The sequence below is a fragment of the Macrosteles quadrilineatus genome, unplaced genomic scaffold (genome assembly GCF_028750875.1).
Source record: "Macrosteles quadrilineatus isolate MER2022 unplaced genomic scaffold, UCM_ALF_1.0 Scaffold_1__1_contigs__length_201487025, whole genome shotgun sequence".
In the NCBI taxonomy this organism is placed as follows: domain Eukaryota; kingdom Metazoa; phylum Arthropoda; class Insecta; order Hemiptera; family Cicadellidae; genus Macrosteles; species Macrosteles quadrilineatus.
In genome coordinates this window covers 191316445-191343615 of record NW_026542594.1, presented here as the reverse complement: position 1 = coordinate 191343615, position 27171 = coordinate 191316445, and the positions used below count along the sequence as shown (strand labels likewise).

General features: G+C 34.7%; 2 protein-coding genes across 4 annotated transcripts; one reads left to right on the top strand and one right to left on the bottom strand.

Annotated features, from left to right (window-relative positions):
* Nucleotides 1-1194: 1194 nt before the first annotated feature.
* Nucleotides 1195-27055, bottom strand: LOC128992697 (keratin, type I cytoskeletal 9-like). Of its 2 annotated transcripts, XM_054416416.1 has the most exons (8): nucleotides 26959-27055; nucleotides 25887-26038; nucleotides 6319-6520; nucleotides 5392-5480; nucleotides 4492-4631; nucleotides 3429-3543; nucleotides 2503-2675; nucleotides 1195-2343 (listed from the first exon to the last, which is right to left on the bottom strand). In XM_054416416.1, exons 2-8 carry the CDS (start codon nucleotides 26025-26027, stop codon nucleotides 2145-2147), a joined length of 1059 nt encoding a protein of 352 aa, XP_054272391.1. In that variant the 5' UTR covers nucleotides 26028-26038; nucleotides 26959-27055; the 3' UTR covers nucleotides 1195-2144. The 2 variants fall into 2 exon arrangements, with proteins under 2 accessions (XP_054272391.1, XP_054272399.1); XM_054416424.1 differs by lacking the exons at nucleotides 25887-26038; nucleotides 26959-27055 and adding an exon at nucleotides 9457-9684.
* On the top strand, nucleotides 12152-23812 carry LOC128992687 (proline dehydrogenase 1, mitochondrial-like). Of its 2 annotated transcripts, none has more exons than XM_054416393.1 (2): nucleotides 12152-12340; nucleotides 21568-23812. In XM_054416393.1, the coding sequence occupies exon 2, from the start codon at nucleotides 21570-21572 to the stop codon at nucleotides 23457-23459; it is 1890 nt and encodes a 629-aa protein (XP_054272368.1). In that variant the 5' UTR covers nucleotides 12152-12340; nucleotides 21568-21569; the 3' UTR covers nucleotides 23460-23812. The 2 variants fall into 2 exon arrangements, with proteins under 2 accessions (XP_054272368.1, XP_054272378.1); XM_054416403.1 differs by lacking the exon at nucleotides 12152-12340 and adding an exon at nucleotides 12393-12435.
* Nucleotides 27056-27171: the final 116 nt, after the last annotated feature.

The window sequence follows — 27171 nt, the reverse complement described above, 5'->3', positions numbered from 1 at the left end:
AGACTCAGAGCAGCAGAAGTACTCGTTATTACAAAAATTCTTTAACCTCAGGTATGAGCCTAATTCTGATATAAGTTCTCACATAAGTAGAATTGAAAACATAGCACACAGACTAAAAACTTTAAAACAAAATATTGATGACAAAATGATAATATCAAAAATTCTTGTCAGTCTGCCAGATAGATTTAAGTATTTTGTAACTGCCTGGGAATCAATGCCCAATGAAGAAAAGACATTGGCAAATCTAACAGCGAGACTGTTAGCAGAAGAGTCAAGAAGTGAGTTAAATGAGGTAAGCCCAGAGAAAAATCTTGCGTTCCAAGTTGTTTGTCACAACTGTAAAATTCCAGGCCATAAAGCTCCCACACACAATAGGGCTAACTCTGATAATAAAAGGCGATGTTTTAAATGCAATGCTGTTGGTCATTTAGCAAACACCTGTGGAAATGTAAAACATTTGCAAAACAAGTTTGACAAAAGTAATGTAAAGCCAAATTTATTTTGTAATATATGTAAAAAGTCAAATCATAATGAAAAAGATTGTTACTTTAGAAAAAGCCAGAACCTAAATGTCGCTAGTTGTTTCTTATATAAAATTAAAATTAAGGGAAGGTGTTGAATGTAATTTTATTTTTATATAATATGTTTGCTGTTACTTGTTCTGTATTTAATTTAATTTATGTTGGTAACAGCTGATCATGTGTAAATAGTTAGGATTGTTTTTATTGTAATGAGAATTGTTGACTAGGTTATGTTTGAGTAAAAATGTTGTGTGTGTACTTCAGTAAAATAAAAGATAATTATTGTAACAGTAAAACCTTAGGTGTTAGTAATTTACTTTCACTTAAGTCAACAGCTCCAACAGACTTACAATTTGTAACTTGGAACGCAGTTCCTGCAGGCAGGCGACCACTGGGCGAGATTGCGGTGGTGAGACCAAGTCCGAAAAGACATGAGAAGAATTAATCTTACGGAAGAACTGATGGAAGATCGATGAAGATGGTGAAAAACTGTTGGCGAGGCCAAAAACCTGCTTAGGTTTGAGTGGACAACTAGGTAAGGTAAGGTAGGGTATGTTATTATTGCTAGTTTTTCACAGGTTATCGGTTAGACCTTGAGGTCTTAAATTTGCCTCAATAAAAAAGATTTTTTTATGAAGAGGTATTAAATTAATTACACATTCAATATTGGCATGTAATTTATTATATACTTTTTATAAACAATGTCAAAACCAATTCAAACTGACTATAAATCAGCGCACCATATGAAATAAACTATTCAATCGTAAATCGAAAGATTATGAGTTATATAGTCTAATTGAATATAACAATATCAATCGGTTATGAATTATATAATTGTGCATAGTGAATACCTTAAATATCAATCTTAAATGAAGACTAAATTATTAATATCAGTCTTGCTAAAATATCCAGTTGGTGTACTGTATACTACAACATTAAACATCTGAATTTGAAAAATGATGAATTCAAAATAAAAGAAGTTGTTTAAGAGTGGTTATTACTGTATCGTCCAATATTTCAACATTTTTCCCGAGGTTTATTTCCTGAATATTGGTTCCGAATCTAATACAAGCTTAGATAAAAATACTTGGCACTTTTAATGCTGGTGATAAATATAAACTATAAACATCTTTGAGTACTGGATAAAAATAATCCTCTATACGTACTAAAATCTACTGCCTTTGGATACAATAAAAGCCAATTAATACGCTATTTATAAAACACTAACATTACGAACACTACCGTTCCCTGTTCCTCAAATGGTTCTTTTTAAGGGTAATGATTTCAGTTTGATTTCAAAAACGTTTTAACTCTTAAATTTGGGTAAACATAAAAAATTGTTTACAAAGAGTTATAACACAATGTAAACAAAACAACTTCCGATTTTGCCTCAGATTATTCACAGCCATTAATTATAACCCCGATGAATTTGTCTCCCGAAGCGAAAGCGAGCAAAAGCATTCCCTTATAAAAAATATATTATAATAAACTTTGAACTGAAATCGGGATTAACGTACATCGATTAACATTCGTTTAGGTGAAATTCTAATAGACGAAAAGCGTCTTCAAAACACCGGCGTATAATTTAATTTAAAGAGAGCTAAAGACTTGTCATAGAGGTTGCTACTGGCTAGGGTCCCGATTGCCGCGGCCCCCGTGGTACTTGTAGTAATGGTTGCCGTTGCTGTAGTAACGTGACCGATTACCGTTGCTACCCGAGGGTTGGCTGTAGTTGCGACTGAGGTGGGGGAGTGAGGGACCTTCCCCTCCCCCACCCCTCCGGCCACTTCCACCACTAGAGGGCTGTGTTGAATAGTCAGGACTGAAACAGAGAAACTATTGGTCAGTATCAGAGATGTGGTTAAAAACAGTGTAAAGACACCAGTGGTGTGGTAACAATCTAATCTAGATAAACTTACAATTGAAAAAAAACCAGGCTTGAGACTAAATGAAACGGAGAGTGTGTATGTACACTTTATACCTGGTCTTGGACCTCTGTTGGGAGTGGTGCCAGTAGCTTTGTGAGTGGAGGGGAGGGAACCTGTGCTGCTCATGACCCCCCCTTCTGCCGCTGCGCCCCCCGCCATTACTGCTGCCTCCCTGACCATGGCCACTTCCACCGCTCTTGTTGACGGCTGCTCGCAAAGCTGATATCTGAAACATTACAGAAATCTCGTTTGGCAACTCTTAATGACTTTTGTATACTGTATATAAGTAGACATCACATTTAACGAACTAAAACCGGTTAAACTGAAACCGGTCGCATAAGACGACAACAATAGGATCACTGACGGACAGGTAATATAAACCATTTTATTAACAAACTAGCTGTAGAATACCACTGGTGTGTAAATTTGTATTTTCCCCTTTAGTTTTTTGTAAAACAGAGATATTTGATTTAACATATAAGATGCTATGGCTTAAAACGAATAAATAAACCTTTATTTTTCTTTTTGTACATTAAAAAGTAACATCAGATTTGTTATTGTAATTATATTTGACCATACTTTTTTTTAGGTTTTTTTATTGCAGCGCAGGACTAAAATTCAAATAAAGCTAATGTCATCAATAAATTTGCTACTAAAAACTGGAGAAATAACAACATAAAATTATTGTTTACACACCAGGAATTTTAAAAATAATATAAACTGTCCTTTAGTTTTAGATTGTAATTCTTTTTTGGTCAATGAAGAAAAAAGGACCAATCATGCAATAGCCTAACTAAAATATAAAAAAAACTGTATTATTCTAGGTCTTAATTAGCTCGGACCATCAACTAATACTAAAGACTTCATGAAAATGGTCCAATGAGTGTTTTAATGCAATATTGTGGCACTTGTGTAGAAATAAATTTAAGTCGCTGACAACTGTTACAATCATTTTATTGGACCATTTTTTTATACCGACCTCCTTTCTCTGTTCCTCGTTGTCCCGTCGCAATCTTCGTATGAGTCTCTCTGCGTCGTCCAACTTTGCTTCGTAATCTGCTTCTACCAGCCGTGATTCTTTTGCCATCAGCTGTCTGAAATATTGCAGTGTTCATATTCTCATCGTTCATTGAATTTACTAATACAAAATTTAATATTCTTTTACCCTAAGATTTTGGACATATAACTTCCATCACTCTGTACAGAAAGCAGCTATTTTATAAAACAGCTGATATTAAAGAAAACCGTTGTTTCCCAAGCTCTAACTTTGTGCAATGGAGAAACGGTCAGCTGATTTTTCCTTTGCACTAAATTTACTTTGCCTTGCTCTCAATCAGTTCTACATTGCCACCTACGCGCCAATGTTTCTTCATTTACAATTTACTTTTATGATTCTAATCAGCCGTTTTTATTGTTTAACAATCCAATGTAAACAGAAATAGGCATAAAGCTAGACTTTTGTAAGTTTTTAGTGTGTGTGTATACTGCACAATACGTAACCTTGAACTTCTAATTTTTACATTATTCTGTAGGTGTACTATAATCAATTACATTTGTTTTTACTTTTATATTTATAAAAATGTTAATTGAGAAATAATAGTTAAAGTTTGACTCAGGTATGTTATTCTGTGTTTTTGCATCGTAATCAAAAGTATTGTTCATAACTTGTACCGAAAGTTATTTTTTCCACTTGCCTCAATCATCCCTAACCTAGGCTTTGCCTCACAATTGAACTAGAAAATCGGTGCACGCAAATGTTTTGTAACATTTCTTAATTAAAATTTTACAGTAATTGGAAGATTTTCAAATACCACTTAAGAGATCTAGGTAAGCCGATTCTTTGTGTCAAAATTGTGAGCGACTGGGAAGTCGTAGAACGATGGGATAAGGCTCAAATTAATGGTCTCAATCCCGTGAGGGCGAGAAACATAGTGAAATTCCCCAAAAAGCCATCTGTAATAAGTAGTATTAATTATTCTTAAAGTGCTTTACTCATTATATTACATAAGAAATATAAAGGTGCTGTAACAGTATTATCTTACTTTTTCTGTTGTTCAATGACATTGTTCAGTGAGACATTCGTGGCCGTTGTTTCCGCCAAAGCCGCTTTCAACTCCGTCACTTCTTTTTCCAACATCTCCACTTGCAACGTCCTGGTATTGCAGTCCTTGGGGCTCAGGATCTGCGGAAATACGAGGTTAAAACTGTGTGATGTTGAATTGAGCCAATAATTGGATCAAGGAATGAGGGAGGTTAAAAATGTTTACAACGCCAACACACCAAGGTGCTTATTTTAAGGCGAAGAGGACTAAACATTAAACAATGGATATTGAATAAATTAAATAACGGCTTTGTTACTGACTGAGATCAGCTGGTTACTCAACCAGGATTGAAAGCCAAATGATCAAGAACAGCTGGGTGAAATTTCGAACTATTTAAAAAGACTTTGACTTTACTCAGGATTGAACTAGCAATCATCTGATTACCAGACGGAGTAATGAGATTAACAAACAGCCTTGTACAATATTTATTGAAACTATATAAACAAAATTTCAATTATACCCTACTTACTAGTAAACTTATTTCAAAGTTAAGAAGGTGAAAGAGTATACTTTTGAATAGACAATTTCCAGATTAATGTCAATAGAAATAGTTAAGATTGTCTTTTTATATTTTTCAATTAGTAGAACAACTACTATCCTGATCAATTAGTTTCGGAACCCATCTGCAGAGTAAAAAATCTGGATGGTAAGATTTTCAAATAAAAAACATCACCTCCTACTCCTAGACATAAAGTCAGTGAAAAGCAGATGACTCATCATCTGCTGACTGATATGATAATTATAATACAATAGAGACTCACTGCATCATAGACAAAATTGGTAAACATTTAAATATGTAACACGTTACGGTGAGGGGTGATGAAAAAATGAATGACTTACAATTTTGTTTTTATCGTCAGGGGAGGAATCGCTGCCCGAGTGTGAAATGGAAATTCCGCCCTTGCTGAACACCAGCTGAAACTGCAGATCTGTGAAACACAATCACAAGTTAAATCTGTTTCACAACAAATACAATATCAAAACTTGTACAACCCCTCAACATAAAATGACCAAAGATAATAGAGATGTTTAACCTATTTCCAGCAGTTATTATTATTATTTTGTCAACCTACTAATAACTAACAACATGTTTCAACAACTGACACATCGTAGGTAAATGTGCCTCCTGCAAACTACCTGAGCTACTTATGCTCATTTTTACGTCTAAATACTTTTCTGTATACACATCATTCAACTGGCAACAGATTGCATGAGGGATAACCAATTTCCTACTGATAACCAATTGCAGGACGTAATTCATACTCGGCAGGAGTTTTGTCCTGTGATTTATCATCCTTAACAAAATTGTCAGTTACTATAAGACAAATCGTCACATCAGAATGGAAACGGGCTAGATGATTATTGGATGAAGTAAAGAAGACGAGGCTGGTTTCGAATTTTGCCAATAACTTTCATGCAACACATAATATAATATGTCTTTAAATATATATATGTAAACATAAATACGCAATACATAAATATTATTTTCTTTGAAAAAAAGTGTCTGCAGTAGGACCTCTATAACAAGACTCTCGTGGGGATTATTAAATAAGACTTGTTATCAAGGTTAACTTCTTATCGAAGTTTGCAATAACATGTGAATAGGGGTAAATTGAATTGAAGGGAACTTGAAATTATAAAACTTGTTTTCAAAGGTTACTTGTTATTAAGGCTGACTTGTTATCGAGGGTGTTGTTATTGAGTTTCTACATACAAAATTAGAATCACATCTTGATGAATTGTTTGTTTATTTGTGACGTAACTAACCTCGGTTCCGCTGTCGCAACACTTCCACCTCCTGATGCAGCGACGACAGCATAATTTGGTGTTGTTCATGTAACCAGCGGATGTTCTGCTCCAACTGGGTGATGTGGAGAAGCGGATCATTGGACATGGAAGGTAGAAGCAGCCCCTCGCCTCTCCCCACCACTACCTCGCCTCCGCCAGAGCCGTTACACTTCTTACTGACCTGTGAACAATCCTTGACATTGGTATGAATGGCAAGCAGAATTCGCATGCACGCTTCAACCATGCTTCTTCAACTATGCTTACGCTTTCCTCCCCCACTATCTTCCCTTTTGCTATGTTGTACAGTCGCCACAACAATTGACTACCGTTGGATTAATTCGATACCACTAGCGTCTAGTTAGTGACTCTTGGAGCGATGAGCTGGTCTAGTGGGCACGGGACTCGGTCCTGCCAAATTTTCCCTTCCACAACACCACATGAGTCTGTTTGATCAGACACCATCCTAGAAAGGTGCTCGCTACTTCATCAACCTACCAGAGCACCTTGAGAACAATCCAGTCTGTTTAAGAAGCACCTGACAAGATGTCTTATCCAACCGCCGTTCTACTCAAAAGATTAGTTTGTGAACTCTGAGCTACAGTAAAAAAAAACTATTGTAGGTGTATTTGACACATGTTTCCTAGGGATATTTCAATTTCAATAAAGAATTTGTATATTGTCTACTAAATTAACTGTGATATACAGGTGTTTTGTGAGTTGGAGAATTGATCGATAACTGTCAATAAAAACCAAGTCACCTAGATAAAGAAACAAAAATATAACTAAGCTATCATATGGGGCTATAGTCCCCCACCCACACAATAATGGCTTTGACAGAAGCATATAACGCAACTTCATGTTGCGTTTTTAACCAAAATCTACAAAAAAGCAAATTATCTGGAAGCACACCATAATGTGCTTAGCAGGTTGATAACTAGGACCAGATAGGCATAATACAATAATAGATTAGATTAGATTTACTATGACAACACAACAGGGTGTGTATAGTGTAAGGCAACTGTTGAATGAATGAGATCATAGTTTTATTGATTAAAATCAGCTGTATATGTCTAAAAATGACCAAGAACAGCTGGGTCCAATTTTAACCAAGAAATTTTGCTCAAGTTTTTAGAATCGAACCAGCGATCTTCAGATAGCAGGTGAGTTCTTAACCTCTCAGCTACCTAGTCAAATTGTCACTAAGCCAAGAAATGCAGTAGTAAAATAATGAGTTTCGGAATAGTGTTGAGTCCTCTTTACAAAAAAAAAAAAAAAAAAAAAAAAAACATTAATGGATCACAAGTCAATTAAGGTAGCCAAACTAGAAAAAAACTTTCCTAGCTAAGAAATAATCAAACATTCAAACAATAAAACATATTGTATGATTGAGAAGAAGTCTAGTTTTAATGGACCCATTCAATGTACATGTTTATGTTGGTATATGATATGAATGTTTATTTTGAATGGAATTTAACAGTAAGTAGAAATTAATATAAAAAGTTTACAGCAAGGCGACCTCTTGATACTTTTATTGGATGAGGCTGTAAATTTGGATGTGTAAATTTCAATACATACCTACCATAACTACCTTACAATATTATTAATAAATACAAACGTATACTTTTTCTCTTTAAAAACAAACTTTTGAAGTATTTTAATTTTATTACTTTTTCTAAGTATTAATTGGTTCATACCGACATGTTAAAAAAACACTTGACGGGAACATATATTGCTCTTATATTGAGAACAAATACATTTGAATCCATACAATGTACTGTATATTGTATATTGTATTGTGCTGTGCACAAGACAAAAAGGTGACAAAGCTGGAAATGTTAACTTATCAGTTCCTGCAGTTAACTGAATTATCAATATTGGTTTTGCATGTAAGGGATCAATATGTTACAACAACTAATCCACCCCTAGATTCTAGTTTCATAAATCTAACCATAACATCCCACTCAGTACGGCATGGAGTAAAACAATACCTATAATTCCAACTTATTTTAAAAATTCAAATGATGTTACTCTGAATACTTGAAAGGTAGGTAATTTTAGTTTTAGTAATTTTATAAGTAGAAGCAAAATTACGAATTTTAATATTTTAATAGGATGTCGTCATAAATGAAAACTGCAAAATGATACCACCCAAAAACTCACTCAAGTCCATAATATTAAATTAGAGCTTTCAAGGATTCAAGGTTTTACATAACATTTTTGTATAAGCTTTTTAATTTATTACACTAAATTTTGGCATAATATTTTGCAGAAAAATTAAGTTCTGTACCTACAGTTAAGTATTAATTTGGATATATTGGGGATCTTATATGTATAAGTGTTATATAAGTCTGGATTGTTTAAATGGAATCAATAAAATTAAGGGCAGTGGTATTCCAAGGTGTCTAGAGTCATTCAATAATACGCCCATCACAGAAAAAATTAGAAAAAAAATTTTCGAATTGTGTAGCATGATCTTGTTTTTTTGTTTTTTGTTTTGTACAGTAAACTAAAGTATTGTAAACTGGATAGAAAAAACTATAAATTAAAGAGGCACGTTCCTATATCTGCAAGACATTTTTAAAAACTCTGTCCAAGGCAACCCAAGTTAAAAGTTTGTATTATAGAAGTTCAAATCAATGAGGGTTTAATGTAACAATCTTTTTCAACAATGATAAGCTAGAATACAAATATTTTTTATATTATTTCTTCAAGGCCAGACACATATATTCATTTTATTAGTTGTAAACCATTATAGTCATTAAATATTTGTTAATTAATTAAAAGTCATAAATAAATTTAAGTATCATCATGTACCGCATACAAATTATTTATACAAAAAACAAAAGTTATTTATGACGATCTCAATTCTACTTTAGTGATTTTAAAACATTCAAAAAACATAACTAAACTCAAAACCTGTACGACATAATAATGTGACAAAAAAATTGTGCAATACTTGTTGCAAGTCATCACAATTCATAAGCAGACTGTAGTGTATTATGCAACCACCATTACACTCGTTAGCTATGTAGAAAATTAAACACATTTTACCATCCTAGTTTTCAAGTCCCACTTGCAAAGCCGAGTGAGAGATCGAACTTTATCCACTAAACTCACCTGGTTAAAAGATACCGCCGGCATCTTTACAAGCACCTTAGAGGCCATTTCAACAATTCCGAGTTTGCTAACGCTCACAAACGAATCTACATCGACACAAAATGCTTCAGACTACGTACAACTTGGTGAGTCAGTATTTGGAGCACGGTTTGTACGGAATTACGCAAAGTACGAGTTGTATGCATGCATTTAATATGAGACCGGCCGGGGGCTGTTATTGATTATAGGCCTGGCACCTCTCAGTCTAGGGGTATTGATTTCCACCCCCCACCCCAACATTATCTCACCACCCACATTACCCCCCACCCCCACCGAAACAACCCACTTTCAACCATTTTCTCCTATTTCAATAATTCTATTCTAGGGTGTTTATTTATATCCCATTAAAACCTGATGGGAAATACTTTCAGTTTCAATATATTTGTTTGTGTATAGAAATCATTTTTTTAATTAAGAAAGAAAATATTGCAGATTGAGATTTACGTTTAAATGGACAGTATATTTTAAAAATTATATTCGTTAAAGTGTGGAATTCAAAATTTACTCTAATATTTATTTAACAGTGTTTTTAAGACAATTATTTTTAAATCAACTTCAACAACTTGTACCTATTTGGTACTACAATACCTATACCTTTTTGATTTATGAATACACTTGTTCTACCTTTTCCCATTCCCAAAAATCAAAATTACAAAAGATTTCTGTATCAAGATTTGTGACAAGGTAAATTTGGAATATTGCATTGTATTTAATAAAATAAATCACTTTACATCAATCCATTGATAGAAAAAAGTACACATTACAATTACAGAAGTACGGTAATTAAGTAGGGTACTTAAACTCTTTTTTATGTATTAGTTCATAATTAATTAAAGAAGGTGAAATTACGTCCAAAATTATCAGAATAATTTATTCTTACAAACTTGGTCATGATGGAAAATAAATCTACAACACTGTTTTACATTTTACACGGTGCTAAGTTAAGTACCGTACGGTACTGTAATAAAATTTAATATAGGCTGTATATTTTTCATTTAAAGGACGATTGCTTTTGTCTGTAAAATATAAAATAAACAGAGAGTTCACCTAAATATTTTACTTGGTTTAAGTGTCTATAAACAAAATTTAGGAATTTAAATTTGTAATCTAACGTATAAGTTAACTTAACTGTAGTTTTAATAAACATCCAATAATATATTGCTTTGGTTTTTGTGTCGCCATCAGTTAGTCTAAACAGTATTCACCATAATTAGTTAACATATCAGAAATGTCCACAAACCTAATTAATTTATTGTAATTGAGTTAAATAAATGTTCAACATAGATTGGACCTCCTCAATTACTTAAGGTTAAATTATTATTGTACCCTATGGCCTAACTTATAGCTACAATTCCTGCCTCTGGACTACAAGTATTCAAGTAAATTGGACCAGTGGTAATAGGCTATACTAGGGCGCAGACTAATATTTGTTTTTTAAGAGTTTTATTCAAATACTTACCGGTACTTCAAAATTATAACCAATTTGATTGTGTAGGTAAAAACAATTTTTACATTTAAAAAGTTAGGCTTCTAAATTATGGCATGTTTACCCTAGAATAACTAGGTTGTCTCTAAGAGACTTAAACTTATCAGGTTAATTTAAAAAAAAATCAAAGGCAAGTTATTGTAAGAAATTTATTGACTAAATTTGGCTGCACTTTACTTTAGGTCCTACACTCATTCGAATGAAAATATTGATTATTCGATTTTTTCAATCGATAGGCTACATCGTTTGGTTAGTTAGGTTAGTGTAACCTTACCTAACTAACCAAATGACATAAAATAAACTACTCTTATGAAATATCTAACCACCAAATAATGGAATAATAATAATAGGCTAATTTTTTTTTAATAATTTCATTCCGTTGTTAGTCTCATTCGGATTGTTGAATGAAACAGTCGATATATCGATCGATATTTTTATTTGAAAAAGTGTAGGACCTAAAGTAAAGTGCAGCCCTAAATTTTTGTTCAGCCTATTCCCAACTTTACGTTTTACATTGCTTTTAGTGTCCGTAAGTAAATAAAAGACTTACATCTACAGACTTATAAATTTACACATTTTTTTATGTAGTTCACTAACCCTTTGACATAACCTAAACTTAGCCACGATTTTTAAGGAACCATTAGGGTTAGGGTTAGGCCTGTTCTGTAAGGAAAATGTCTAACATGTCTATTAAGTTACCTTAAGTTGAGTTTACCTAAGTAAAACCTAGAGTGGCTTAGAATTAACCTTGCAAAACATATTTAGAAACTGTTGCCTTGAATATTAAATATTCTAGATTATGCTCATTCAAGCTAGGCCTACCTCAGATGATCAAGTAGAACGATGCCGATGCCCTAAACTTGACTAATCAAGATTAGACTCAATAATTAATTAAAAGTCGGTGAACATGCAGTTATAGATTACTAATAAATCGAAGGTATTAATAATATATTATTTAAAACATTTGGTTTTGATTGTGTTAAAATACTTCAACTCTTACTGAAACAGGATAAAATAGTGCCATATTGTTTAGAATACTGTTTGTTTTGTTTGTGTTTCGCGGTACTGTTTACAACCCTAACCTCAAACTTGTTGGTCTTTGGTATACTGTTGAACGGATTCTGATTGGTCGATATTTCGTTCCCTACCAGTCTGTCTCTAGTCTTTCTCTAACGTTGTTAACCCTAATAGAATAAACCAAAAAGCTGATAGCAATTTAATTTAACCCGGTTCGGTTTTCATTTGTGTTCATCAATTTGTCTCATTTAGTAATTGCCATATAATTTTATCATAAATATAGTTGTTAAACGCAATGAAGTTTGAGTTATAGCCTTCTGACTGAGCCGTCATAAACTGCAGGTAAGCTTTCAAAGAAAATAATGATAGAAGATAGGTATCGATTACAGAAAGAGTTAACCCTTTAGGGTGACAGTTATACGATTTCAAGCTCAAAGGTGCGGTAACTGCTAATAAATAACTAAAGGTGTCTGAAACTCAACACATTGGTCCAAACTCCTTAAAAATACTGTAATAGCCACAGTTAAGTTGTGTGAAATATTGTTATAATTTATTGATCATTACAGTTTTAATGTCTAGATCAACTTAGGCTTGTACAGGTAAATTAAGTAGGTATCGGCAGCCTAGGATTATTCATTATCAGTTAAAACCCAAATTATAAGGGCTAAATACCAAATGTTCCAAACATTGCTCAATATTTTGGCAGACCTTTTATACATAAGCTTATCAGCTTATTATCGTAAAACCCAATAATTGGATGAAACTATTGACACAAATATATTGATTAAGCTAACTTATTCTTAAGTTATTCTTAATCAATCTTAGCGATATTTTCTGAGTTTCAGTTCTATGATAAGTCATACCGGTACACAAGTTTCACATTTTTCTTGTGATTCTTAAGTAACTTATCAGTTTTGGGTGAGGTAACTTACTTACTACAATGATAGAGTCGGATAACTAAGTTTAGTTATTATTTTTATATAGGTACTAAGTTAGAGGTAGCCTAGGCCTTTATGCTATTCAGGTTATTGTGAAAATTGATAATAGGCCTAATTAGGCCCCAAGTTCTTTTAGTTAGTAGTTAATTAGCTGGCTATACTGGGCGTCCATCTAACGCCCATAAGGAAGGCTGGGGAACTGGAGGGTCAGGTAGGCCTAAATTTTTATAATGACCCAGTAAGTAAAAAGGGCTAAGTTAGACCCCGGAAAATATTTAAAACTTAAGTACCTACCGTAACTTACAAAATAGTTGGTTTTATGAATTTTCGTATTAACTTAATTTGCTCCAGGTAGGTACCTATTGTAAATTTATTGATTGTTTTCATATTTTTTTTAATTTGTAAGAATTTGGATGGTGTAGGGTCTTACAGGGGAGGGTCGGGGGGCCCACTTGCCCATATTTTTAGAGGTCCATGCTATCTATTATCAACTAAGCTTACTCAAAACGTAAACCATTTGGAATAAATGAAAAAAAAACGTAAGCTAAGAAGCAATGTGTTGGCATGGCACTCTTTGAGAGATAACAAGGTTAGGTACCACAGTAAAGTGGCCAAACCATTACGGTACAATGTAAAATTTGATGTAATTATTGTTGTAGATGAAAATGTCAACTCCATTTTAATCTTTTAGAGGTGGTAAGTTTAAAACAACAGATATATAAGTTTCCTACACTCTAATTAATTGAAACTATTATTAACCAATTATATATTCCAAATGTTCTTCAATTAAACTAATTCATCCATCACTGAGAGTCCGATATTCCCTCAATTTTCACACACAAAAAATGTTCATTCTAACCCAGAAAAATTCACTTAGAGTTGAAAATGTTTATAGTATTATTTAGTTTTGTAACCTGCCTAGACTATGCCTACCTGTAATCCAGATATATTTGTTAGGAAATTGTTTTTTTTTTAAATTAAATTGAAAGAACATTGTAAACTTTAATGAATCAATATGATTTTATCTATACCGAAGCTGAGGTCCCAGTACAATACAATACAATACAATACAATATTCTTTATTGTTAATTCGTCAAGAATTACAATAGTGTCAATACAATAGTGAATTGTACATGTTAATTTTCATAAAATTCCTTTATTGAGTAAAAGGGTCTTGCGATTAGCCACTTCTTCAACTCCTGGTGTAGCTTGTTGCCAGTCAGGTCTCTCAGGTAGTCAGGTAGATGGTTCCTCAGCTTGCAGCCGGTGTAGGAAGGTTTTTTCTCCCAAAGAGTTGTTCGGTGAACTGGTAGTGCAAATTTGGAGCCATGACGGGTGTTGTAGTGGTGCAGGTCTTGGTTTCTTGGGGGGTTTATTTCATTCACATACTTTATAGATTCAAGTATGTAGAGAGACACCACTGTGAGGATTCCTAGGTTTGCGAATGCTAGTCTGCAAGTCTGTGGTGGGACAAGGTTGGCGAGGGCTCTTATGGCTTTCTTTTGAAGGACGAGAATTCGATTCATATTTTTTGTTGAAGTTCCTCCCCACACTGTCAAGCCATATCTAAGATGCGACTCTACCAGTGCGAAGTAAGCTGTTTTGGCCACGGAGAGTCCGCCTATGTAGTTTATTCTTCTGACGACATATATTCCAGTACTGATTTTTTTGCTTAAGTGGTTGATGTGCTCTTTCCATGTTAGTTTGTTATCAAGGATAACACCGAGAAATTTTGTGTGGTTTTCTATTGTTACATCCTCTAATTGAGGGACTATGTCTTTTTTCTTACTGAAATTCAGAGTTGTAGTTTTTGTGGGGTTTATTGCTAAGTCATTGTTCTTTGAGTAGAGGATAGCTTTATTTAGGATCGATTTTGAATTAAGGTAAAGGTTTTGGGCTGTGTTGTCCTTGATCAAAATGGTTGTGTCATCTGCATACATGATTGCAACAGCATTTTCACTCTCAATTTGTTTGGGGAAGTCATTAGTCAATAAGATGAATAGAATCGGGCCTAATACAGAGCCTTGTGGAACTCCTCTCGTCTGCTTGCTTTTTGAAGATTTGAAACTTTCTGTGACTTCATTTGATGAGTTTTTCAGTTCCACAACTTGTGAACGTCCCGTTAGGTAGCTTTTGAACCATTCTAGCGCAGAGTTTCTTATACCGAGTCTTTCGAGTTTCTTGCATATCAGGTCGTGGCCCAGGCAGTCAAAAGCTTTACTGTAATCAAGGAAGATGGCGGAAATGTATTGTTTGTTTTCTATCTGGTCTAGGACGTACTCAATTAGTGCTGTTATAGCTGAGGATGTAGATTTATTCTTCCGAAAGCCATGTTGGCTGTCAGTTAAGAGTTTGTTATCATTAAGATGTGCCATTAATCTAGCCAGAGCAATTTTTTCTATGATTTTAGAGAAACTGGAGATGAGAGAGATGGGCCTGTAGTTTTGAGCATTTTCAGTTGGTCCTTTTTTATGTTTGGGGTATATTTTACTGACTTTTATGGTGGATGGGAATTTGCCTTCTTTAAATGATTTATTTATAAGATAAACCAGAGGAGAGATGAGTTCTTGAGAGCAGTGCTTTATCATCTTAGATGAAAACTCGTCCATTCCACTTGATGTTTTGGCTTTTAGGGAGTTTATTATCGTTTTAACTTCTTTATAGGATGTTGAAGTTAGGGTAAGGTGTATTGGGCAGACTGGTTCCTCTCCATTCAGCACTGTTTCAGGGTCTATAACGATTGCTCTGTTTTGGTCAAGGGTATTTTCTGCTATATTTGAGAAGAATGTGTTGAAGTGTTCGGCCATTTCTTTTGTGTCGTTTGTGAGTTTGCCATTTATTTCTAATTCTGTAAGGGTTTTCTCTTCACATTTTCCTTTTCTTTCCTTGTTTATAACTTGCCATAGTGCTTTTGGTTTGTTGTCAGCTTGTTCTATGAAGCTAGCTGTTGAGGACATTTTTAGGTTTCTTAGTTTCATGTCGTATATCCTTTTTCTATTAATCATTTCTAATTTGTCTTCATTTCTGTTTGTTAACTAAAATTTTTGCAGAGCTTTCAAAAAGTTCTCTTTAAGGTATTTTGCTTCAGGATCGTAGTACTTCATATGTTTTTTATTTGTACTAATTTTAGTTTTCTTTAATGGGCATGTATAATCCAATGCTGTTTGAAGAATATTATGAAATTTGTTGTAGGAGGTTTCAAGATTCGGTGAAGAGTAAACATGTTCCCAATTTTGTAGATGGAGGTGAGCCTTTAGATTGTTAAGGTTTGTGTTGTTTAGGCTTATTTTCATTACAAATCTTTGGGAAGTGTCTTCTTGGTGTGTTTTCAGCAGGCATAGCTGCGCAGTGTGGTCAGATAGACCAGTATGCACAACTTGTCCAGTAATATACGCATATGGTATGTTTGAGCATATACAGTCTATTGAAGTGGCTGTGTCATGGGTTATTCTGGTGGCCTCTAGAGGAAATCTCCAGATGTTTTGTGTGGTTAACTCTTCTTCCAGCATGGTGTTTTTGGAATCTTGGGTGAGCCTGTCGATATTTATGTCACCGATGAGTATGAGGTTTTTCTTGTGTACTTCTTGTAGTTCTAGCGTGTCTGATAGGAGGTCAAGGGCAATTCTTGCATTTTCGATTGGTGGTCTATAGATTCCCAGAATGTAGATATCCTTTTTCTTTGTTGTCTGCATGCGAATCATTGCTGCTTTGAAAATTAACTCCTGGCATGTGTTTGATATGTTAATAGCTGATACTGTATCAGCAAGGGATTCCTTGGAGTATATTGCAACACCTCCAAGTTTATGTTCTTCTCTACTAAAGTGGGTAATTAAAGAGTAGCCGGGAATTTTTGTAGCTTCTAGCTCTGTTTTTTTCAGTCCGTGTTCAGTCAAGACTAGAATGCTTGGTTTTGTGTCATTGAGAATATGGTGTAGTCTGTTTGTCTTTGTGGCAAGTCCTCTAATATTTTGGTGCATTATTGCTACACAAGAATTATTTGGAGATTTGCAGATTTTTCTTTTCCTTTTTTCAGGCTGTTTGTTTCTAAAAAAGGGGTTATAGTATGGGACACTGTAGAGTGATTGGATTGTTGACTTGAATTGGGTTCCTGCAGCTGCTCATGTTTCTGTTCTCCTTGAGAAGAGAGGCAGTCCATCTCGGTCATGTTTAGTCGCTTGGTGTGTGACAGAATATTCTTTTTATATAGGTCTATATTTTTCCAAAAGAAGTCTTCAATGGTCTCTCCCGGCTTCAGAAGCTTGGCGGTGATCAGGGGTTTCCCTGTGTTCTTTGGTTTAGTTGATTTGTTTGGGGGAGATATAGTGCCCTTGAAAGTAGAGCAAACTCGTTTTGGGATTTTGATGGCCTTGGGTTCTTTAATATTTTGATTTTGTGTTTGTTGTGGTTGACTTTGGTGTTCTGGTGCTTCTTTCCTCAACTTGCTTTTTGCTATTTGCAAGGAAACACTGAAATGGGTTTTCTTAGTAGTTGCCAATTTGTTTTTATTATATGAAACTCGTCTTGGTGTGTTAATTGGCTTGCAAGGAGTCTCCTTTTTCTCAGTTATTAGGTGCTGGGAATCTTCTACTGTTATTTTATCTTCTAATTTCTTCATTTTTGACTCCATATTATTCTGTTTTTCTTTTAGGGCCTTTAGTTCAAGTAGAATTAGTGTTTCTGTGTTTGATGCTTCTGGCTTTTTGTTGTCTGAAACTGTGGATTTGTTTGTGAGGTCCTTCGCCTCTGTAGTGGTTGTCTGTGTGCTTGTCTCTCTGAATGATTTTGTAGATTCTTCTCCGGTGTTTATTCTGCTGCATGTATTTTTTTGCCTAAGGCATTTAATTTCATTCTCCATGTCCTTTATTTTTGTGATGAAGCTATTAAAAGTTTCTTCCCTGTCTTTGTCATAATCTTCAAATGTTTTTGTGAGAGTGTTTCTTAGGCTTACTTCCTTTTCCAATTGGTGTTCTAGTTCAGTTATTGTTTCGATTAGGTTGTTGTTTCTAATTAGAATAGTATTTTTCTCGTCTTCTAGTTGTTCAATTTGAGCGTGGTAGTTCATGATGTCGATGGTTTGTATGTTTGTTAGTTTCTGGGCCAGACTCGAGTTTTGTTGAGTCAGGTTGAGTACTTCTTCTCTTAGTTTGCTATTTTGTGCTAGAAGTGCGTTTCCAACTTCTGCTGCAAGTGTTAGAGAAGTTTCTAAATCGGGATCTTCTGAGTTTTCTAGTTCTAGAATTTTGTTTTCTACCTCGCCCATTTTGTTACCCTGACTTTCAGAGGATATTTGATTTGGGGGTGTGGGAGTTTGGTCTTCTTTTAGTTGTAACGCTGGCTTTCCAGAGGTGAGGGAAGAATCACTACAATTGTTACACCTCCATAGGGAAATGTCTTCTTTAGAAAGGTTTTTTAATTGTTTTTCTGTGATATTGACACACCCACCATGGAACCAGGAGTTGCAGGGACCAGTACATTTTATACTGGAATATTTTACACCGATGTTGCATTCACCACACGGATATTTTGAAACTTTTGTTTTGTTCTTCGACATAGTTCAGGTGTAAAATTGTATCAGTTTTGAAAAGTTTGGCTGGTTCTTTATGTCAGGGGTCTTGAAGTTCAGGTGTAAAATTGTATCAGTTTTGAAAAGTTTGGCTGATTCTTTATGTCAGGAATCTTGAGGTTTAGGTTAAAAATTCTAACAGTTTTGAAAAGTTTGGCTGGTTCTTTATGTCAGAAATCTTGAGGTTCAGGTTAAAAATTATATCAGTTTTGAAAAGTTTGGCTGGTTCTTTATGTCAGGAATCTTAAGGTTCGGGTTAAAAATTGTATCAGTTTTGAAAAGTTTGGCTGGTTCTTTATGTCAGAAGTCTTGAGGTTCAGGTTAAAAATTATATCAGTTTTGAAAAGTTTGGCTGGTTCTTTATGTCAGGAATCTTGAGGTTCGGGTTAAAAATTGTATCAGTTTTGAAAAGTTTGGCTGGTTCTTTATGTCAGGAATCTTGAGGTTCAGGTTAAAAATTATATCAGTTTTGAAAAGTTTGGCTGGTTCTTTATGTCAGGATTAGAACTATTTAAATAAATAAATAAATTTATTTCTGTTGTCAAAAATTTGTGTAGATTAATGAAGAATACAGTGTTGCACTGTATTACTGGTTGGTAGTAGGTTGTAGACACTGTTAGAAGTGGCAGTGTCTGTGGTCAGTTTGCTGAGCGTCCAGTCAGCAACTCTCAGTTCAAACACTCCCAGGCAGCAGGTGTCGTGTTGGAAGTGATGAATGTGTAAAGCTGTGAGTTGGCTGTGACGTCACTGCTTGGTTGTCAGTTTGATATATTTGCAGAGTTTAATTAAAATAATTTGGGCACTTGTATGTAAAATTGAAACTTTTAAACTATGCAATGTTTACAAGATAACCATCTGCTCTATGAATTTTTGAGGTAAATGTTATTTTTGGTATTAAACTTGTATTAATAACTTACAGTCATGTTCAGTTAGTCATATTGGCTTTTCATGAGATTTTCTTGAGGGTCACTTAAAATCTTGATTGTCTTGAAATCTTGATGAGTTGTTGTTTCTATGTGTGTTGTTTAATTAGTAATTTTGTTGTTTTTTACCACTAAACTACACTTTAGATATGGGAGCACTTTGCAGGTGATGCTAGATGTCCGCCATATTGGTTTTTTCCAATACAAGTACATACGGCTCATGCGGCTCGTGCGTCCTACCGTCTCGCATTTGCGTATTTGCTGGCAGAGAGTGTGGGGCACTTTGTATTGCACGTAAACATAATTATTTTGTTAGTAGTTCAAAGTCGAGAGTTAACTACGGTATATGATAATTCATATGATCAATGTAGTTCTTGGGGGGGGGGGGGGGTAATGCATTAATTAAATTAGTTTATATGCTGCATTCTCAGGCAAACTTTAAAAATAAAAATGCAATTCTGAAGAAATTATGTTACAAACTTCCATATAATTTAGGTCTAGATGGAAATGCCTTGATTTTATCTGACATTCTCTGATCTACAGTGACTTTAATGCCCAAGCTACACAAAGGGAAATGTTTTACCCAAGGGTCATAAAGTATTAGATAGTTCATGTTATTAAAAATGGACATACAAAGCATTGTTGGTTTACAATATGGTTTTCTACACGTTACCTGTCTATACTCCTTTTATCTATGACGTTACAGACTACCCGTATTGTTATTAAATACAACATTTAAACTCTTGTTTTAATTTCTTATCTTCCAACATTTAGAGTTGTTTTAGCAAATTTCCTATATAGGGAATAAGCTATTGCCATAGTACTATAGCTAGCTTACTATGGTAAGACCTGGACCCGGGACCGATTTACTTTTTCGTTTGAGGTGCCCAGAGACTAAAAACACCATCCGTTCAAATTCATAAATATATATATGTCCTTTAACACGGTAACTCAAGCAAAAATGGTCCGATTTTGATGAGATTTGGTATAAAAGTGTATACCTACATTTATTCGGTCAAGTTTGCGAACAAGTTCTGACTATGGGTAGGGGGGTTTTATGAGGAAAAATAGGTTTACTTTTCAATTTAAAAAAATAATCAAACATTGCTATATAGGCCTATATATATTTTAGACCGTTCACTTAATTAATAAATAATAAATCCTAAAGCGAATGATAGGGGGCGTCCTTGCAGTCCAAAATGCCTGATTGGCCATGTGACGTTTTGATGGTCCTGAAATGATTATTGATCACTACAAAATTTGTAATTAGAATGAAAAACCTCGGCTCGTGCGTCCTACCGTCTCGCATTTGCGTATTTGCTGGCAGAGAGTGTGGGGCACTTTGTATTGCACGTAAACATAATTATTTTGTTAAATAGGTATGTATACAGTTTGTGTTTAAAAAAGGGTCATGTGGCACTAAATTTAGTTTTTCAAGTAAAAAAGAATTGTTATTTCGGTTATTGAATTTGGTTTCTTTAAAAACCACCTTCTCATTCATATGGCACATATGGCTATAATAGCCTATCAATAACATTACAAATATCCATGCTATGCATTCTAATGGCAGGTAATTCTATTTAATGATCTGAACCCATTATAATGAACAATGGGTAATTTTCAAACATAAATACCCCCACTGCATCAAACCTGCAGACTAGGCAAATTTCCATTTGCCTGCTTGGATTTACACTATAATATATCTCCTTTAAAATATGCTTATTCTCTATGGGTAAATCGCTAAAAGGAAGATGAAATAATCACTGACAAAACAAAAATTTGATCTGTCTCTTAGTCTTAGATTGGATACTAATTCATGTCTCTGTTACGTTTAAAGTCGAAGAACTAATTATTTTTCTATTTGCTGGGCCCAAAAAATATCCTTGACCTCTTCAAAGGTTCTAGATCTTGGTTTTATTGTTTATTCAGTAACCACCGTTTTACAAATTTACCCAAAAACAGGTCCATAGATTGTTGTAACACATAAAGTTGAGATGTAGCCTTATTAAACTATAAGAACAATTATTTAAAAAAAATATTTAAAAATTTTAAAGAGTAATGATAAAATGAAGTGGATTTTGACTAATAAATAATAATTATTATGCAGTAGTTTGTGCAAAGACTAATTATTCTTGTCTTTTTCAGGGATGGCACTAAGGGCAATTTCAACGAATTTCAAAACCGGGAGCGGAATGATGAAAAACTACAGTGGCATAAGAAACATTCTCTACCTTACAAATCTTAGACTACCATCAACTTCTGTGCTAATGCGATCACAAAGTCAAAGTCCTGCGATGTCACAGGCGTCTCCAGAGGCTGTCAAGAAAAGTGGTGTCAGCAAATGGGATCCTTTGGACACCAAGTTTGAAGATCACATAGCTGCATGCAAGAGTAAAACTACTTGGGAAGTATTACGAGGACTCATTGTGTTTCAGATGTGCTCCATAAACTATCTAGTAAACAACAATGCTAAGCTGATGAAATTGGCAAAGTCTGTCTTAGGAAACGCTATTTTTGCAAATATTATGAGAGCCACATTCTATGGACAATTCGTCGCTGGGGAGGATGAAGCGAAAATCGATCCTGTGTTAAAGCGAATGCAATCATTCGGTGTAAAAGCTATTCTCGACTACTCTGTTGAAGAAGATATATCAACTGAAGAAGCAAAGAAACGTGAAATGGCCGCGTTGCAACCTGAAGAGAAACCGAAGGAACAATTACCAGAAACAGGTGATATGGGGAAGGACATTCCACAATACCACCCGTCAGCCAAGTATGCTGACAGGCGATACAAAGTTTCCAGTGCCAGAACGTACTTTTACTTGGATGAACCAAGCTGCGAACGTAATCTAGAAATTTTCCTAAAGAGCCTGCAAGCTGTTGCAGACTCTACTGGCGGAACTGGAATCACTGCAGTCAAACTAACAGCTTTGGGAAAACCTCAGTTTTTACTTCAATTGTCAGAAGTCATCATGAGATCTCGTAATTTTGTCAACGAAGTAATGGGAGGCCATGGCACTATACTGAACCGTCACATAACTCTAGAACAATTGGAGGAAAAGCTGAAACAAGCAGGAATCAAAGACACTGCTAAGTTCCTGGAAAAAGTAGTCAAAGACAGAGAAGGTGTTATTCATTTGTTTCCTTGGACAGGAATCGTAGATGAAAATTTTGAGTTGAATGAAACCTTTAGAGTTCCTAGTTTACAAGAGGGGCGCATGGTTCGATTGATCTCCCAGCTGTCTCAGCATGAAGAAGCAATGTTTAGGAACACAATTAGAAGAGTGAACACGCTGATTAAAACTGCACAGGATATGAACATCCGCATACTAATTGATGCAGAGCAAACATACTTTCAACCAGCTATTTCTAGAATCACAATGGAAATGATGAATAAATACAATAAAGAAAAGGCGATAGTGTTCAACACTTACCAATGCTATTTGAACGAAGCGTTCAACGAGGTTTCGTCAGATTTAGCTCAAGCGAAAAGACAAAAATTCTACTTTGGTGCAAAACTTGTCCGGGGGGCTTACATCGATCAAGAGCGTGAACGTGCAGCGGAGTTGGGTTATCCAGATCCCATTTGTCCGACCTATGAAGCCACGTCTGAAATGTACCACAAAACCTTGACAGAGTGTTTGAAGCAAATCAAGGTTCTTAAAGATACTGGACAACCAAACAAGATTGCTATCATGGTGGCATCACACAATGAGGATACTGTGAGATTCGCTATTGAACAAATGAAACAAATCGGCATCAATCCTGAAGACAAAGTGATCTGTTTCGGACAGTTGTACGGGATGTGTGACTATATAACGTTCCCTCTCGGTCAAGCGGGATATTCCGCTTTCAAATACATTCCTTACGGACCTGTAAATGAGGTGTTACCGTACCTTTCTCGGCGAGCAACAGAAAACAGGAGCATGTTTACAAAACTACAAAAGGAGAAACGACTATTGCGAAAAGAACTATGGCGACGAATCACAAATGGACAGACATTCTATACACCACAGGGTAATTATGTTCCAGTTTAAAAGAATTTGTAAACAACTAGACGTTTTACCTACTTAACAGAACGCTTAAAAGAGTTCTAGCTTTAGGACCTACGCTTATAGTTATATTTTATCGACAAACAATTTTCATATTAACTTTATGAATTAATATTTACCTAAAGTAAAATAGTTAGGCTACTTAACTGTATGGATCTCCATGGTTGTGCCTCTCTTGAACTACTTAAAAACCAAGCAATAGAAAGTATATTGCACTTGTTTGAAATGAAACTTTAGTCAAATTTTGATCTCCTGTTTGATAGATAGGTGATACAAAATGTGTGATATTTGTTGGATATAGTATTATTTATTTTTAAGCAATAAAATGTTTGCTTTGTTTTAAACACTTTAATTTATTATCCTAAATCTTATTTTGGTAAAAAGACAGCTCTTGGTTATTTTAATAAAACAATGAGTAACTTATCCGTTAAAACTCTATTTTACTGTATAGAGCTCATACGCCGTTTCATGGCCAAAATATAGTTTTAACAGGCTTGTTTGTTGCTGATATTCATCAAAAGCTTATTTCTGTAGATTTCAACTATCAAACCATGTATTTTTTAACCTTCTCTGAATAATCTTAGCTCAAGGTTTTCTGTCTTAAATTTTGCAACATTCCAGAAAAACAGCCTCTAGATTTCATGGCACTAGCAAGTTTAAGATGTCATATTAATGCAATATTCTTTTTGATAATATTCATTGGTACACGAAATACATGAAAATAGCTCAGCGATTTCCAATCCTACAAAACATATGATTTTGTTTGTCCTAATCACTTTTCCTTATCACAAACAAAACTTTACCTTTCCCAAACAAACTTTTGCCTTCACGAAACAAAGATCTTGTTTGGATTAACAAAAGCGCTTAATGTGTATATTCCACTGACATTTAAATAAATTGTTGAACAATGCTACGACACCTATAAAGAAAATTTACTAAATTGTGGAAAGATATTTTATTATTAACAAAGAAGTTTTATGTGATTATTTGCTAAAATCGTTCCCTGCTCATGAAATCAGGGCTCGATAGTAGTTTTCCGTGCTTGCTCACAAACCACTATCTTGCCCCAAAAAGGTTCACTTTTGGGATTTTAGTGAATTACTATTCATTATTTGCATTCAAGAAGACAGAAAAGGGGAATTCTCACTAATAGTGAAAGACTGAGTGGACAAGTAAAACAAACTAAAATGTTCCAAAAATTAATTAACTTGACTCAACATCTTCCACACTGCTGAGAGCTTTACATCTAATACCCCTAGGGGAGCTTTACCCCTGCTGCAGCAAACCAACCAAGCAAATTTAAATTTGTCTGATTGAATTTTTACTCAAATATTTTTTTAGTCACGTCGGATGTACTCCTGTTTAAATAGCGTTAAGATTTAAGCGGCGTAGGGAGGACCAGGCAAGAACAGAGGAGTGTACCCGCTCTGGCAGGAGAGCTGGCAACTAGAGACAGGGAGAAGCTGGACCAGACGACTTATTCAGTAAATCCAACCTTACATAAATCAGAGTTACGGGGAGGTGGATTATTAAGCGCCTCTATTTTTGGTCGTACATTTTCAGGATTGGTAAAGCCGTGTCACACGATTGCATTTACTACCCGGGTACTCTTCACAACGAAACACACTTTTTCTGCTGTCCGTGTTTGGAAAGGAGTCTGGAAGCTCAATAGCATGTAGGACTGTTGATGGTGGACACGGTCATCTCGATTATGAAAATTAGACCTGTGTCGCTGTTCGTTCAGGGTATTCTTCATGCCAAGAAGCTCATCCTTGACCTAATGCCCTCTAGGTCATAAAAGAATTGAATGCCAGAAACATCGTGAGCCCTGAGGGCTTAGGTCAAGTGTCAATCTTGAATTAATGTTACAAACAATCCCAGGTCTGTGTCAAACAGAGTAAAGGTAGTTCTTTAGTGAGTAGTCTGATTCGTCTGATCAATTCAAGAGTCCTCCGGGAGGACAACGATCAAAAACGAGTTTGACCGGGGACTAAAGGTTTGAGGGGTTTTGTGGATCATAAAGGGGGAGAATTTTAAAATTTAAATGCAAAATAATTAGGTTTAAGTTAATACTTTCTCTTTATTTACATATAGGTACTTAGGAGGCCTAATAAAATTTCTTTATTTAGCCTATTTATAATTTTTAAATATATAACTTACCAAAATTTTGGGTAGGCCCGGGCCTACCCTCTGGAGCCGCCCCTGCTCCTCCCTCAAGCAAAAATTAAAAAGTTGAATGGTTAAAAAAGAATGTAGGCCTATACAACACTGCATGATGTGATCATCTCGTCGAAGATCGTACAAAAAACTAACACTGTAATCTTGGACTTGTTGCAATTTTGTTGTCAAAAACACGGTCAGTGATTACGTTATTGAACAGTTATTACAAATCTTCATATGATGCAATCTTACCCGAAGGAAACCAGGTACCGCTTCATGTCTCCCAGAAGGCGCAAGAGGCGCCAAAGGTGTGGCTCGACTCCATTGTGGGAACTGAGACGTCAACGGAGGAAGTCTTGCACTTCCAGTCGGGGAAGGCTCCAAGTCGGCCATTGCATCCTCGACTGACAAACAATCAAACATTACTCCCTCAGAAACTAAACACTAACTATAGGTAAATGACATTCTCAATTAATTGCTGGTTTAGTGTCTAGAAACAAAAATTCTAGATCAACAGTTTAGTATCCAGCTAGAATGGATATACTAATGTTATCAAAATTTGAACTTAAAACAGCCAACTGAATAACTATGCAAGTGAAAATCATCTTGTATTTTTACACACATCTACAATAATTATTGTGATTTATAATTAGGCATCAATAGAATAAACATAATATCTTTGACTAATGGTTCAGTACCCAATAGTCTGTACATGATAATATGTTATAACCTCAGCCAATCTTAACAAACATTTAAGCATACATAGTATCATTTTTGGCTACAATATGATTTAAACCTTACAAAACATAGTAAATAATTTAGTATTTATCAGGCGGCCCTGACCAATGCTTCCCCCACCCGTAGGTGCCCATGAAAAGAACTGTAGGCCTACATTTGTTCATCTCTCTAGCAACATTGGCATTACAACACAACTATATTTCGTTGGTGGTCGGTGATTTTAATTCAAGCCTCCAGATCAGTCGCCCCCAAAACTATTCTGTATTAAAACACACCAACTCTTCTCTCTTGTTTTTAAATCATAGTATTGATATCAAAACACATTACAAATAGAATAATAAAGTCTTACCTAGTTGATAATTTAGGCCTAACTACTGTAATTTATCTGTGAAAGGCCATAAAAAATTAAAACAGTATGGAAAAGTTAAATTTTAATCATTGTTCATATTCATCGAAAATTGAAATTATAAGGCACACTTTTTTATGATTGATACCTATTTCAATATACCTTGTACACAACCACAACTAGAAGTATTTTAAATTGTGTGAACAAGTGTTAGATTAATAATGTAGTGGGTATACTAACTTTCAACTACAACTGCTCATAAATTAACTATAAAAGTTCAAGTTAACACAAATAACTTTTATGAATAATAGAAAAGATGTTTAATCAAACATAAATGTGCTAGACATAAACTTAAATGTAATTTCTAGATTACATTACGAAATATTGACAGTAAAATCCACTATTATCACTTCTAACCACTACTTCACACATCAATAAACACACATTCAATTC